At 36.4% G+C, this 16,496-nt stretch overlaps 1 protein-coding gene across 9 annotated transcripts in view; it reads left to right on the top strand.

Moving 5' to 3' along the window:
• The window catches only part of RYR2 (ryanodine receptor 2), a 422,851-nt gene that overhangs the window by 311,210 nt on the left and 95,145 nt on the right, over nucleotides 1–16,496 (top strand). For 5 of the 9 annotated variants that reach the window (XM_074580034.1, XM_074580038.1, XM_074580035.1 and 2 more), the window contains 6 exons: nucleotides 66–141; nucleotides 2,604–2,730; nucleotides 5,685–5,800; nucleotides 7,328–7,392; nucleotides 9,394–9,515; nucleotides 12,776–12,825. In XM_074580034.1, coding sequence (XP_074436135.1) covers nucleotides 66–141; nucleotides 2,604–2,730; nucleotides 5,685–5,800; nucleotides 7,328–7,392; nucleotides 9,394–9,515; nucleotides 12,776–12,825 — 556 coding nt within the window. The remainder of the gene's footprint in view (nucleotides 1–65; nucleotides 142–2,603; nucleotides 2,731–5,684; nucleotides 5,801–7,327; nucleotides 7,393–9,393; nucleotides 9,516–12,775; nucleotides 12,826–16,496) is intronic. The other 4 variants (XM_074580040.1, XM_074580039.1, XM_074580036.1 and 1 more) reach the window with 1 other exon arrangement.

Raw genomic sequence — 16,496 nt, 5'->3', positions numbered from 1 at the left:
GAAAATTGTCCTTCTTGGGGGTTAAGCATTGCAACACGTATCACTAAGCTCTCTATTTTCCTAAGGCCATGGCTGAGATGATGGCGGAAAACTACCATAACATATGGGCAAAGAAAAAGAAAATGGAGCTTGAAGCAAAAGGTAATGTTAACTACAGGTATTTACAGTATTTTAAGTTCTCTATGATTAGCTTAGGTCATATATTTGAGAAAACAGATTGGGAAAAGAAAAAAGGAACAGCAAATTTAAATTGGTGAAGAAACAATGAAGTAGCTATTCTTAATTAAATATTTTGTGATTTTTAGTGCCTGGAAGTTTTTATAGTACTGAATAGAACAGTTCCTGTTGATGTGGTTTGCCAATTCAAATGTATCAAAGGAAGAGAAGTCAAAGCTTGTAAATAAATTTAAGCTACATTAATTCATTTTTCTTCTAGAATTAATCTTCCAGGCTCTTACCCAGTGGGCTCTGACTTAAGTTGAATTACTTCTTTTATTACAGGTAGATCTAAAAGGATTTTTACTAAGAACTGCATGTATCACATATTGAATTGACAAGTGGGTAAACGTAGAACAGATTCTTGATTCCACCTAAAAATTGCATGTGCTCCATGATCTCTGCTTACCTGACGAATTTTGTCGTGTATTGTGTAACTTACTGGTTTCCCTCTGTGTTAAAATAATGTCTTTATTTATGTTAAAGCTAATTTTTTTTTTCTGCAGATAACATTATATTTGCACGTGGAGGAAACAATATTTGCATAAACAGCAAGTTCTCAGTTGAAAATGACTGAAGCTAGGGTTTTGCCTTTTCTAAAAGTGTCAAGTCTAATTGTTTGCACCAAACTTGGCCTTTTTTTTTTTTTTTTAATTGTATGCTTGCTTTTTTTATTAGTTGTAAGCTTCCAGCAAAGGTACAGTAGTTAAGTTTTTATGAAGAAGTTTCAACTGGAAGTGCCTTTGATAAATCACTATGAATTTCCATACCTTAAATTATATTTCCCCTTAACACAGCTTTTATTTTAATTTTTATACACTTTATTGAAAAAACTTTCTTCAGGGTAAGTAGCCACAGGATGGGCTAAGTCTGGGAAATCGTAGGCAACATGAAGACGAGGTATTTAAATGGATGAACTGTATTTGGCAGATTTTTGTCACTGAGAACACTTTATAGTATTTGTAGTGTTGTGCAAAGGAGCATAGTGCTGAGAAGGCTGGAGGCAGCTATAGTGAATGAAGGAGAAGCTTCTGATAGAGAGTTTCTTTGTGTGAAACGTCAATGTATTTGTCATTGACAAATGTGTGTTAGCCACCTGAAAATTGCAAGTGTCATTCCCCTCCACTGAACACTTCACGTGTATTAATTGTAACTGGATGATCTATTACAGTCTTAATGACTTTCATAGATAGGGCATGTACACTTACATGCATGCAATTTTGCATGTCTGTCTTCAGCTGGAATAAGGTGGAATTAGATCACATTTGCGATAATAGAATAAAACCCAGTCATGCCAATGTTAGAGGCTGTACTTCCTAAAAAAACTCAAACCAAACAAAAAAACCCACCGTCACACTTGCCCACTAGGTTGCCATTTTGGGTGTAGTTAAATGGATTCAAACAGGACTAATGGAAAATTTTAGAATACGTGGTTTACAAACTCACTTAAGGATATGTCTCCAATATTTTCTAGAGATAATTTGTTCCTTTTTTTAAAATATTGCTAGAGACTTGCTGAAGTATTTTTTCTGAGATAAGTCTGATCGTTACCCTTGCACTTTCCTGGGGTTTTGTAGCAATTATCATAGGAATTTATTGTGTTCTGCCTATGTGGTGGTAATTTTAGAAGGTGAAATCCTAAGAACGTGTCTTTTTATGCAGATATTTATATTACTAATAGTAACTTTATTTTCCTGCCAAATGAACTATCTGCCTTCAGAGACGTATCAGTACATCGGCTATTTATAAGCTATACAAACGCATTTTTTTTTTGTTTACCTCTCTGTTTTTGCAGCATTCTTTAGATCAGATTAGACAGTTGTCTGAACCACATTTGAATAAATGTACTCTAATTTTCTGTCTTTAATTTATTACTATAAAGTAGAACTGTATCATTTTCATATACTTCTAGATACGTATGTATCTTGCTAAACTCTGTGAACTCTTTTTGCTGTCATCAGAATGTTTAAAAGCAGGACTCTGTGTATGGTTATATATTTGTTTTTATCTTGTTTTTCTTATGAAATGATGTGTTATTTGCTGAAATATTTTCAGTTTCGTTACATTAAGTTGCAATTATAATACTTGTTCATAACAGTTAAGCATTTTTTTTCTTCAAGAGTTTTTGCAGTAGGTTCAACATATTTACCTGGTACTTGCAACGACTGATTATGTTAGAACTGTTAGCAGCCATGTCTAAAGTTTCTATCTGGATATTTTTTAGGTTTGTGTAAAGTAACAGAAAAGTGCATTGTTCTTATTTCAGAGTAGATTTTACTGTAACATGCTATGTATTTTTATTACAGTGCTTTTACTGTCCCAGTAGGATGCATCACGTCAACAGATAACTCTTTTAACTGCTTTTTAATTCTTTTGATGTTCCATAGTAGGAGGCGGCAACCATCCTCTTCTTGTTCCTTATGATACACTCACAGCCAAAGAAAAAGCCAAGGACAGAGAAAAAGCACAGGATATTCTGAAATTTCTACAGATTAACGGATATGTTGTCTCCAGGTAATTCTCTGTTCAGTATTAGTGCCACAGAAGGTTTCTAATACTCCTTGCCACTAGCCCTTTTTCTTTTTTTTTGTGTGTGTGTACAAGACAAGAAAAGTCTATGGTCATTTTTAGGTTTCAGTACTCGGGAGTAAGGATGAGCTCCTTCATATAGAACATTGTAAGGAAGAAATGGATTATGGGATTATTAGCAGGGTTTTTGGAAGGCACAAGCAGAGTTCTCCAGGATCTCTGCATGTCTTCTGCCTATCCTCTCAACATTGCAGCATGCCTTTTCTTTCTGGTGTGTTTCCATACATACAACTGTTAGTGAAATTGTTAATTTTCTACAAGTGATAGAATTATTAAGTCTTAATTTCAGGTTGGGTGCAGGCATCTCTCAATAAGAATTTCTAGGCAATTGCTTTGATAAGACAGTTTTAATTCTAGAATCTACTACTCATTCCTTTCAACTGAGTTAATTTGTAGTGTTATTAAAATATTTTAAAAGTTAAAAGTGATTTTTTAAAAAGCTTTTTTTAAAAAATCCACCATGTAAATGTAATAATAGTGGATAAATGTAGTAAACAAGACAACGTTCATAATTCAGTATGTATACATGCTATTCTCTGCAGAATAACAGCATAATTCCTTTTGGTTTTAATATGGCATATTCACCTACTAAATGCAGCGTGAATAAAATTTTAATTAAGTTTGGAGGCTTGTCGGCTTTATCATCGTGGCTTAGGAAATGTGAGTCACTAGTAAAGGCTGAAAGCGTATCTGAGATTTGCATGACTTGAGCATTAGTAAGTGAATGAAACAGTCACAGAGATGGATTTAAGTAATCATTGTGAATTAATTAGCCTAGCCCATCTACTTAAAATCTGCCTACTTCCTTTCTTTTATATCACATATGAAATTCAGCCTCTTTATAGAGTCCCACAGGTAATCTAATAATTTTAGGTAAAATTTTTCAGGGTAGCTGGCACAATTCAATTTACTTTCCTTCACTGGAGTAGGATGTACAAAGAAGGATGTCAGTCAGCAAAGGTTTCTTTTCTCATCCCTTGTCAAAATGACAAAAGACTCCTCTGCTGTATTCAAGGTTACCCATTCCTTTTTGACTAATCCTTTTTATTTCTGTCTAACTTAAACACAAGTTAAACGTGGCTTTTGGTTTTCGGGAGGAGTGGAAGGATAAGATAACTGTTATCTTGGGCACACCCATCATCTAGTAGAGAGTTCCTGACACAGCTACACCCTCCTGTGCTAGTGAAATGGTCTTTCTATCAAGTTGAACTCAATGTACCTGCTGCTCCTGTGACCACTGTGCTGTTTAAACAAACAAACATTTGGTTCATATATTCCTTTGGTTTGCTTACCACTTGACTTTCTGCCACATATGCCTTGCACGCATTTCTTTACAGTCTTTTATTTGACAGTGACCATTCTAGTCTTGTGCACCCTCATGCACATTGGGTTTAGGGAAAGATACAAGCACTTGCCCCCTGCCAAGCACATGGCACTCAAGAACATGGCCTGTGACTCATGGTCCCACTCCAGCTGCTGTTACTGAGCCCCTCACTCATCTTACTGACACTTCCCTCCCTCCCTGCCACCGCCATTAGCTGTTTTTCTGGACACACAGCATTCTCACCTCAGTGGCTGCCAGCTGTGACTCCCACTTGCTCCAGTTGCAGACACCTGCGTAAGGCAGGGATGTCTTACGTCCCCCACTGTCTGACTCTAATTGCTAGCACCAAATCCAGTCAAGCCAGTCCCCTGCAGTAGCTGGCACTCTGGGCTCAAAGTCTGTAGGATGGACCCATAGAGACGTTCCCAAAAGCTGTGGCCTCTCCAACTACTGATGCTGAGACCCTTGTTCACCCCTGTTGCTGGCATCACAGGCCTGGGGGCACCTACACCCCAAATCTGACTCTAGTTGCTGGCCCCGTGTTCGCTCATGCTGGTCTTGCCAGTAGTTGGCACTTCTTGCAGCACACACATACACATGGGATAGTGAGTGAGATTACACAGAGATAGCTAAGAAAGGATTTAATAAGAGGATAGGACAGACTTTAGGGATGAAGTGCAGGGCTCAGTCAGACAACTGTATTGACAGGCCTTGGTTTACATGTGGCTGGCCCCTTTTATACCCCTTTTTGTCTTTTCTACCCTTTGCTCTTCTTCAGTCCTCCTTCCCTGCACGTTCCATCATTAGTGTAGTTCCACTGACCTGTCTCGAATCTTCCAAATCCTCATATTCTTCAAGTCCCCTCCTCTTAGGAGTTACAAAGTCCAGGTGGCCCTCTCGCAAGCTGTGCCCGAAGTTTCTTAATGTCCCATTAATTACTAACTGGAGACTTATGGTCTCCAGCATTGTCTCCTTTATCCAGATTCACACTTATTGAAAGAAGATACACTTTTTGTATCAAACTAGTAACTTACTGATAGAACATACTGAAAAGGGTAAAATGCAATTCCATCACTTTCTTTAGGTTTTCCCCAGATTTTTCACAAAGGCTGCATAGCTATTCAAAGTTCTTCCATTACAAACAGGCTTTTGGGGATAGTCATGATGAGGGAGACTAGATTTACTTCTGGTTTGATTGTTTAAATCAAAGTATTTTGGTAGTTTCAAAACTCCCTCACCCAAGAATCAGTCCCTGGAGGGAAATATAAGACAATAATACCTTACAAGTAAGGGAAAGAAATTATAATGATGCTGTATTAATCTGATTGACTAGTCTCATTTTACTGTAAGCTTCTACTTGGAAAATCTGAGTTGTAGCTTAACAAATTGCTCAAAACCTAAATAAGCATAAACGTACTGTTTACTTCAGACACAGAACAATTCTTATGTTAACAAGCAGTTAATCATTACTAGAGAAAATGGCGTCAGACTACATGGAGTGGGAAGACTACTTTGAATTCTGCATGTGTGAAAATTGACTTGCTTCTTTTTACAGAGGACTTAAGGACCTGGAATTAGACACACCTTCCATTGAGAAACGCTTTGCCTACAGTTTCCTTCAGCAACTTATAAGATATGTGGATGAAGCCCATCAGTACATTCTGGAGTTTGGTACAGTACTCCTTGTGCATTTTCTTAAGAATTACTGACTAAGATGTTTGATATTATCAAAACAACTAGAAAGCTTCAAAAAAAAAAAAAAGAGACATTCTTGGACTAGGAGTTTTCCCTTTAGTTTCTTATAGTTGGCGAAGATGATGAATTTTGGAAAGTTACATAGTTCACATATTCATTCCAGTATCCCATATTTATTCATCAGATGAAAAGCATCCAGCCAAAATTTATAATGACTTTAATTCTTTGAAAAAGAAAGCTAGCTGCGCCCTTGCATTTATGCACAAATTCATAATCTCGCACATGTGCACATTAATATTTACTATTCACATGTAATCCCTTTTTCACAGAGCAAATTAAATCAGTCAGTTGTACCATTATGAAATTTTCTTTGGAGGAGGAAGTCGAGTAGAGAAACCTCTTTAACAAACTCCTACAATGGGAATGTTCTTTCACAAATACCAGCATGTTTCATCAACAGTGCTATGAAGGAAGGATATAGCTGGATCTGCCTTTGTTAAAGATTAAAAAAATAAGTTTGGTGACCCAAGTCAGCTTCTTACATGAGCAGTAAAAGCCAAAAACCTAGCCAGATACAGCTTCTGTGTGACCATGGGAGTTTCAATGTCACATAACTTATATCTTGCCTCACGTCTAGGCATAGATGCTGTAATCGACAGTATTAATGGCAGGAACAACAAGGAGATTGAATAAATCAATGCTCATCCAAAAGCCTATCTAGTTTTAAAGTGAAAATTATCAAATTTATGAATTATTAAATGCCATGGTTACTTAAGTAGCAAAAGTCTGTCCTTGGTAACTCATTGGGTTACTTCTGCTGCTAATACCTGATTATCATGGCTTCGTTCTACTTAATTATATAGATTTGGCATAACTACAAGAATTATAATGAATAAATACCAAAACACTGGTGGAAAAAATACTGTTTATATTAATATTGGTTAGTAAAAAGAAGGTAATAAATAAAGGATAAATAGTCTGGGAGCTGTACCTGATTATGTCTGTAAAGAGTATTTGATTTTTATGATAATGGGGGAACTGAAGCAATTTTAATTTCAGTTCGGTAGTTCTAACCATTATTTTTGTTCTTTAGACAAAGTCCACAAATAGGTCGTAAAAATTTCGTAATTCTGTTCCTCCCGTGAAGAACTGGAGAAAGGTGTTGCATTGATACCTGAGTTTAGGCTTCTGAATAACTACAAAAATACAAATATAGGGCCAGATTTTCATCTCACAAAAAAGTGTATATCTCTTTGGACTATCAGATGTCTAGACTTTTATGAAGATTTGTACAGTTTTTCTTTACACATTTTATTTGCTGTAACTTTTCATGAGGGAATCACAAAATGACACTTTAATTAGTGTGTATACTGTTTGTGGTATCTTAAGTCTACATCTAAAGATGACCAGTTTTTGTTTATAGTGTAGACTTTCCAAGAAAAATGCAGAGTAGACTGTAATTAAGGAAATATGACAGAGAGCTTAATTTTCTTTTCTCTGCAGATGGTGGCAGCAGAGGCAAAGGAGAGCATTTCCCATATGAACAAGAAATCAAGTTTTTTGCCAAAGTACAGTATATCTTTGCTTATTCTTTATCAACATAGTAAGTAGTTGAAGTGAGAAAGCATTTGTTAGTGAATGTGATTATTGTTAGTTGCACTTCTCTGTGTAAAGTTCATTATTTTATTAATTAAAAACGTAATAAAAATAGCTTGAAAATACTTTAGTATGAAGTATAGATGAAAAAATTACAGGACTATATTCTTATTATTTCCTTCCTTCATGATACGCAACTACTCATAGTATGTTATTCATAACTTCCCTATAGTTTCTGTTGAGTGGCTTAGTCTAATTCTGAAGATTTTTCTCTTACAATCCTCAGGCAGATAAATGTGAGCAATAGTTACTGGAATTAACATAGCTATGTATCTGTTAGTGTCACCTTCCTTATTTCTTTCCTCATTTTAAAACCATGCTGGTGTTTCCATCACGGAGTCACAGAATGGCTGAGGTTGGAAGGGCCTTCTGGAGGTCATCTAGTCCAACTTCACTGCTCAAACAGTGTCACCTAGAGTAGGTTGCCCAAGACCATGTCCAGCAGGCTTTTGAATATCTCCAAGGGTGGAGACTCCACAATCTCTCTGGGAAACCTGTGCCAGCTCTCAGCCTCTGGTCCTGTCATGGGGCACAACTGAAAAGAGCCTGGCTCCATCTTCTGTACACCCTCCCTTCAGATATTTATACACATTGATGACATCCTCCTTGAGCTTTTTCTTCTCTAGGCTGAAGAGTCCCAGCTCCCTTAGCCTCTCCTCATTTGAAAGATCCTCAAGTTCCTCAATCATCTTTGTGGCCCTTCACTGGACACTCTCTCCAGTATGTCCATGTTTCCCTTGCACTGAGGAGCCCAGAACCAGACACAGCACTTCAGATGCGGCCTCACCAATGCTGAGTAGAGAGGAAGACTCACCTCCCTGGACCTGCTGACAGTACTCTGTCTAATGCAAACCGGGATGCTGTTGACACCTTTGCAGTGAAGGTGCATAGTTGGCTCATGGTCAGTTTGCTGTCCACTGAGGCTCCCTGGTCCTTCTCTGCAAAGCGCTTTCCAGATGGTTAACCCTCAGTGTATACCGGTACCTGGGGTTATTGCTCCCCAGGTGCAGGACTTTGCACTTCTTGCTGAAAGTCATTAAATTCCTGTCAGCCCAATTCTCCTTTTGGTCTCAAGAAGGTTTTGCGTGGTATAAATTAAGGAAATCTGCTTATGCCTTTTGCCTGTAAAAGCTTGTATGGTGTCTACATATTCAAAGTGCTTTTTGAATTCATTCTTGAATAAGCAGAGGCAGCTGTTTGCAGCACTTTCAAATCCTAATATCCTTGAATTAAATTGTAATATCAATACCTTACAGTACTTCCATGCGGTACTATTTGCCAAGTCCATTGCCTCAGAAGCTAGCATTCCACCTTCTTTTGAACCACACTCCTAAAAGGAAGCAATTTCAGATTTTCTTATTAGCTGTTCATTTTGGATCTCCTCCTGTCTGACACCTGCAGTGGGCACTAAGTAATGGTCACCACATGAAGTAAACAGGAGAACAGTGGACAAGCCCTTAATAAGCGAGGATGTTTTGGAAGTTTTATTTAATAGCATCTAGAATTAAGTGCTGTTAGTGCTCTGACAGTTGTAGGTGAATTTTTCTTAAACTGCATTAAATGGCATGAATAGCAATAGTTATGTCTGGGTATGTGGTACTCGAAAAATCTTAAATTGTGAGATAAAATGAAATTATACTTTCTGTTTTGCACTCCTCCTCAAAAAAAAAAAATCACAAATCAAGTCCCAGAGATAATGTAATTTTTTTCTGCTGCTTTTCCTGATGACGTTTGAAGTGCCTTGAATACTAAATAAATTCAAAGAAGAATAGACATTAAAGAAAAAATACATAGAGATTGTAAAACAGAACATACTTTTGAAACCTCTGTCTTTAATTGTAACTTACAAAGAGTAATACAGAACATAGTAAAGAAAGCCCTGAGATAATCACTTCTTTCTGATGTAATTTCAGGTTGTGCTCCCTTTGATCGATCAGTATTTTAAAAATCATCGCCTGTATTTCTTATCTGCAGCAAGTAGGCCTCTCAGCAGTGGAGGCCATGCCTCTAATAAAGAGAAAGAAATGGTGACAAGGTAAAATTTAAAATAATATTAATGCGTATGCATATGTGTGTTTGTCTTTAAAGAGCAGCAGCTGACTGTGCGAAAGTGAGAAGTGGGAGGCGGAGAAATATCTTTATGAATGTGCAATTAAACTTTTTTCACTTTCTTTTCCTGTTAGGATAATTCATTACATAAAATGAAGAGAGGAGTACAGAGTTATGATTATATGCGGTTTTAAAGGTAGTGGTGATGATTTTGGCATGCAGGGAACTTAAGTTTAGCATTATGTGCAACAATACATCAGTTGCGCAGTCTGTGGCACAGGCTGTACAACTGTGTGTCAGTTTTCACTGTTGGAAATAGGTATATACCGAAATCATTATTCCTGCCAAAATTTTGTGGTAGATTTAAAAGCCAAACTTATTTTTAACTGAGTTTCGGTATCCTTATTACTGTCCACCATAAAAAGTAAAAACGAGTGAGTTGCATTCTTGCTGCATTTTGGTTTTCTAAATAGCAATAACAGTACTAGTATGACAGAAATATCCATTTGATCCTTTCTCTGAAGTTATCCACTTTTTAGATCATCTCTCTAAGATATGTTTTCACTTCTGATTGAATTGAAACCCGTATTTCCTGTTCAGTAAGGTGGACTACAAGCTTCACACAGGACCTGCTGCATACCTGTAATGTACAGGTAGCATGGTTGCCTTCTTGGTTCCTATTGGGTACTGAACCATGCAAAACTCAATTGTTGTTCTTTAAGGCTGACAGCCAGTTGATGATCATACAGGTATGTGGGGTTTGCAAGATTGTGTGAATACTGAGTGAGGTTTCTAGCAACAATAATAAGCATAAGTAAGTAATGGCTGTCTTGACCCATGTCATCTCATGGACTAATTTGATCTGTCAGCTTGGCTGAATGGCATTCTTCAAAGAATTAAAAAACTCTATCAAAATGCATGCATCTAGATAATTCTGCACTCTGAGCTGCTCCTTTTCTGTCTGTCATGTCCTGGATAACAATATTTTCACAGTTGTTAAGTCATGCCAGTAAACCGCGTCCTTCTGGAATATGTCAAACATGGGTATATCAGCATACATGCTGCATAGATTCAGGACTTCTACACATATGCTGTCTAGCTGTGTCAGATTCCTAAACAGGTAGAAAGGATCAGAGGTGCTGCCATACGTAATTGAGTTACTTGCTATCCAGAAGCGTCGACCAAAGAGAAGAAAAAACACACACAAGGAAACCTTGGATGAATGATAGCTATAAGGAGTGCTATTGAGCAGTTTATTTCTTAATTATCGAGACACAAAGCTTATAGAAACTGCATTACATGCTCCATTTCCTAAAGGGTTGTTTTGGGTCATTTTAGTAGATTTCCAACATTATTTTGTGGTGGTTTGTTTGTTTTTCCCCCCCTACAGTGTTGTAGGGAGTTTGCCAAAGCTGAATTTTGGATTTTCTGTTGAGTTTTCCCTTTAGATTTGTTTGAGTGCAACTCATCGTAGGATTTTCTTCAAGCTAAGGGCACTTCCTGGCTGCTTTCTTTTTCCAATGAAGAGGAGCTTGCATTCATTAAGCTACGGAAGAGTATAATTTGGGGTATTGATAACGCAGTGGCAGTGTTAACAAGTGCAATAACCGTTCTGTGTTCAGGAAATACATTAAATTTGGCTCTGTTTTATGGGCAAATACGGGTCAGACCTCTTCCTGAAATATGGTTGCATTATATTCCATCTTATTTGTAACTAGCCTCTTTAGGATTGGGCTTTTTGCATTTCTCATCCATCAGACCATTTTACAAGTCCTTGTACTACTTCACGTGTATAAAATTAGTTCTGGACATCAGTCTAAGTACTGGCCATTTGAACGTTTTAATTTATTTATTTAACCTAAAGTAATTTCACTGGAGGTAATAGGTTCAGTCTGACTTTGTGAAAACACAGCATGTGCTGAATGCTACAGTCAGTTGAGTAACATTTGTGTGTTAAAAAAATAAGATTGTGAGCTATTTAATGTCTTCGTTGGAATGGACGCAAGATTTATATCATGCTAACGTGCTTCTGTACAGCTTTTCCTGTTGGACTGGGTGAACCAGGATTCTCTTAAAAGAATATATAGTATATGTCTGCCTCATGGAATAAAAAGTAAACAGAGATCAGTGAACATGCACCAACCAGACTAATTTCTAAAATAAAGCAGTCGCTGTTGCTATAGTGGATCACTGTGCACTGGCTAATTAGCTGGATTCAACACCACATTAACCTGGCTGTTCTGATTCTGGACATAAATGTTTCCATTTGGCACCATGCTCTTGCCTGTCAATGGAACAAGATGTCCAGATCTCATACATAAACTGTGCAGACATGCTTATGGTGTCTTTTGCTTTTAAATCAGAGGTTGACAACTAGCCTGTGTGCTTAGTAATTAAATAACTTAATAAAATGACATGATATTCTTCATGTCATTTGTCATAGATGAGGGGTTTAGCAGCATCAAAAATAACACGAAAATTGATGTTGCTCTCCAAGAAAATTCTCAGACTGAACTGGATTATGAAGATTGAGTGTAACCCCTCCTAAATCTGGAGGCCAGGTCAGTTTGGGTAGGGCGGTGTGTTCTCGCTTCTATGAATTAACACAAAACTTCAATCTTCATTGTTCTGAATGGGGCACTGCTCATCAGCACAGGAAGTAATTCAAATGTGTGAAATGAAGTCATTGATCATATCCATTTCTATTGGTTTTTAACCTGTAACAGGCTATTTCTCATGTTAAGCAATGTTTAAAAAGCAATGTGTTTGAAAAGACATTCTCCCTGTGTTCAAGATGACAAGATCCAAATTGGACTAGTTAAACTTTTGCCATCAGACACTTCAATTAATCTGATTTCCTTATCTTTTGTTTTCAAATTGTCAGTGGTATCCTGAATCGCACACTGACCACATTTTACTTCTTAAAGCTTTGATGGTTATTTCTTTGTGGGTTATCATATAGGACGCTTTTATATTAATTAGCTTTGCTTTTAAATTTTTGTTTTTGTTTCTTTAATTACAATATGTGCTTATTTAACCATGTTTGTTAAGGATATGCACTTAAAAACTCTTTCTTTAGTACTCTGTCCCACATTCTGCTCAGATAATTGATTCTTTCTGCGTGACATCATGTTGCTTTTCCTGCTCATATATCAGCTGTTATTTTTTCTTTCTTCTCCCCCCCCTCCCCTCCCTTATTTTTTTCCTTTTCCCTTCTCTTCTTTTTTATTTTTCTTTTGTCTTCAGCCTGTTCTGCAAACTTGGAGTTCTTGTCAGGCATAGGATTTCACTGTTTGGTAAGGAGACCCTTGACAAATACTAGCATGGCCATCACTTGGTTTTCTTTGCCATTTTTGCATTGTGTTAAGTGCTGCTTTGTTGCATGCTGCATGGCTGGAATGCATGGTCTTCACAGACCACTAATCATTTAGGCTGGTAGATCACAGAATTTATTAGATGGAATAAAAAGCTTTTTGTAGTTATCAGTTTGAGGTGTTTTGTTTAGTTTTCTGCGTGTCTTAACTAATACCTGGATTTCATTATCCTATCAAAGAATTTTGCTGAGAAAATTATAAATATTATTTTTTTTTATTTTATTCTAAATCATTTGGGTAAAACAGAGCATCAGAACTGCACATTTGTATTGGAAGGTCATCAAGGAAAATTTGTGGTGGGCTGAAATGCTTAGTGATGTTCTGTGGAATTCTTAACTATTCCCAGATGTGCTTGACTCCACATACGCATGTATACTATCTTTCTGGTATTATGTGAATCTAGCAGGAGCTCGGTGTTTGTTTTATGCCATGTGAAAATCACTTAATTGAAGTAAATTTGAAGTCTGTATCAAGTGTATACATGATATGCAATGTGTGGCACAGTCATTTGCTCTGCAATTTTTTTCTTATACCATGATGATAGGATAGTTGAAATAGTACATCCTATGCATATATAGCTTCTGTGATGGATGCATTGCAAACTTCAGCATCTATGAACATAACGAATTGGGTAATTATCTAGTGAATTAGAATTTGATTAAGATAACATGCATCTAACTCAATTCCTACATATTTCATTCAATTTGAAGGGAAGAAACTCACTTGCTGCATCAGTGTGATGTTTAAAACCTTACAGACTGTTATGAAAATGATTAAACTGAGAAGATAAATCAGAAGTTATTTTGGCATATCACTTTTAAATAGGTTTTGGGATGAGCTGAGTGGGTTTGCCTTGTAAAGCCAAAAGATCATACGAGAAATGGAGTTATTTCTGCAGCAGTATGGCATTATTGCATCTTTTTCTGAAGGGTGGAGTATGTCACAAACAAGGTCTGTTCTATACCCTATGTTGTTCCTTCAAAGAATGAACTAGGTCAGGTATACTATTAAAATTTTGCAAATCTTTTTTGTTATCATGTGAATTTGTTTTTCTGACTCTATTTTCTAAAATGAGTAACAGTTGAAGTTAAAAATCTAAGTCAATGTAACTTTCTTTAGTACTAAAGAAAACACCTTTTTGATTCCACATCTCAACTTGCTTATTTTCTGTTGTTTGGCTGAGTTCAAGTGGTAGAAGGAGATAAGTCAGATGGGATCAGATGAGTATTCACTATGGCTACAGTTTGGTTTTTAACTTTTTTCCTAGTGTGCAGTAACTAACAGAATATAAAATCTTTAAGCTAACACAGGAGTGTACTGTAGTTTTTCCATGAGTTATAACAAGGTCACCATAAGACTATAGAGCTTGGTCATTTACTGTGGACCTACTAACTCAAATCAAAGTCACCTTACAGTTTGGCTTACCTTGACGTCGTGTTAGAAAACCTGATCAAAAGAATTGCAGTTACTCCAGCAGAGACAAGGCCTATGTAGAAGAGGGGAAAGTGCTCATGAGGACAGTCTCTGAGCACAGCTGGTGCCTAGAAAGTTATTAGTGTGTTTTGGAGGCATCTTGAAGGAGCAAGAGTTGCTCAATAATAACCTTTATGGATAGTGGGGAGTTTGCTATAACAAATAGCAAAATGCTATATAGTTTTGCTATATAGGTCGTTTATATTATTGTGAATTTGAATGGTACTTTTGAAGATACAGCTGCTTGTATGAAAGTCGTTAGTAAAAGTCATGTAGCTTAAGCTGTATATACAAGTCTTGATAAAATGGGAAATTAAGCATCCAGAGTGAATTTAAACAGTTAATCACATTTGATAGCTAAGTTCATCATGGAATTATTCTTTCTTTACACTGTGAAAATAGACCCCAATAATTTACTGTTTTAGAGCTGTAGCTGTGCATCAGTGAGACTGCATTGTTTTACTTTCATTATTATTAGTGGTCTGAATTTGAAAGATTGTAGTGAACAATTTTGGGGAATTGAGCATTTGAATTTATATTTTCTCAAATTAAAAAACAAATTTATATGACTAGTTTGATTCACTTTTTATATTGTTTAAATCTCCAGTAAGGCATTCTTTCTATGTAAGTATTTAAGTAATTCTCAAAAAAAAAAAAATCTTCATATTGGTAATACGGACCCAAGTAATCAGAAAAAAAATTAGCTAAGACATCAGATAAGAAAGGCCTGGTTTTCTCACTCATTTTTGGTAACTTAGAGAAATTAATCAAAGGAGATCCTAAAAAGAAACAGAAGGCTTTCTCTGCCTACAACACCCTGTATTTATAAGTGTCCTTCCAGTAAGGCATCCTGGAATCAATATCCATAGCCCTTTTGCAATACAGCAACAGTTCTTCCCTCCTGATATAATAATGCAGCTTTCTAAAATACATAGGACTGCACCTCAGACTATTGCAGAAACTCAGTTGTGCAGTTCATGGGATCAACTGCATTTGTAATACACGATGAATGGTGATCCAACCATCAACCTGATATTTATACTAGCTCCCTCGGATACTTTTAGCCTTAAAACCTCTTGAACTCATGGGATTTAGTATTTGATTAACTTCAGCCTCTATGGTTTTGAGTTATGTGAAGAGTTCCTTTAAGGAACCGCTCTTGTTTCATTTTTTATCCTGTTGGATTGTAATTATCACCTTCTCCCCTTTTATGATGCAACGGAAATTTTATATACTGCACGTTCGTTCTACATTAGAGTGTTTTGTATCTAGTTTCCAGCCTTCTGAAAAACAAGAATATTTTTAATTAATAAAAGAAAGACTATTTTTCATTTAATGAAGGTACATATATACACTGTGAAATACTGGCAATAGTAATAAAACTAATTTCATTTAAAAACCCCTCATTTTAGGTTTCATTACTCATTTTAAAAAACAAAGATGGCTTTCTTAAATTGACATCTGACCTCAGTTTGGAAGCAAAATGATTCTTGAAATGTTCCATTTAAAAGTTTTTTTTGTTTTTTTTTGAGTCTGAACTGGTATGTTAAGGTAAAATATTAAAAAATACTGGGGTTTTTTGGTAGGTTTTTGTTTTAGAAACACAATTAAAAGAACTGAATTCATGACATTGAACAAAAGCAAGACACAGAATTTCCACTGAACCTAAACCTGTCTTTCATAGCAAGTTGCATTTTCTAAGATTCTGTAACAAATCCTGTCTGAAGGAGACATTCCAGAAAAGAAGTTTCATAATTTTGAAAGTCTGTTTTTAGTGTTACATAGATAAAACTGGCTAAACTCTAGTATGTTAATCAGTTTAGATTGAGGGGCCTGCATTTATCACGGTCACTGAATTCTGCTGTGATACCCTAGTTTGTTGAACAAACCACGCTGCAGTATTTGCTGGAGGGATTTGGCTAAAGCTTGTCTGGTTTTCAGAATAACTAGCTGTATTTCTGACCCTTCTATCTCGTTGCAACATATGAAGGACCTCATTCCTGATGAATATGTGGCTCTTGAATTGTGTCTACGTGGTATAAATAGATTGTTAAAGTAAATTTTCCAGAAACTGGAGTATGCATCTCTCTGCACTGTAGCATGTAGTGTATGCGCACCTG

Source organism: Larus michahellis, chromosome 3, assembly GCF_964199755.1.
Source record: "Larus michahellis chromosome 3, bLarMic1.1, whole genome shotgun sequence".
Taxonomy (NCBI): domain Eukaryota; kingdom Metazoa; phylum Chordata; class Aves; order Charadriiformes; family Laridae; genus Larus; species Larus michahellis.
Note: the sequence above shows the minus strand (reverse complement) of the source record. Positions and strands in the feature narration are given on the sequence as shown.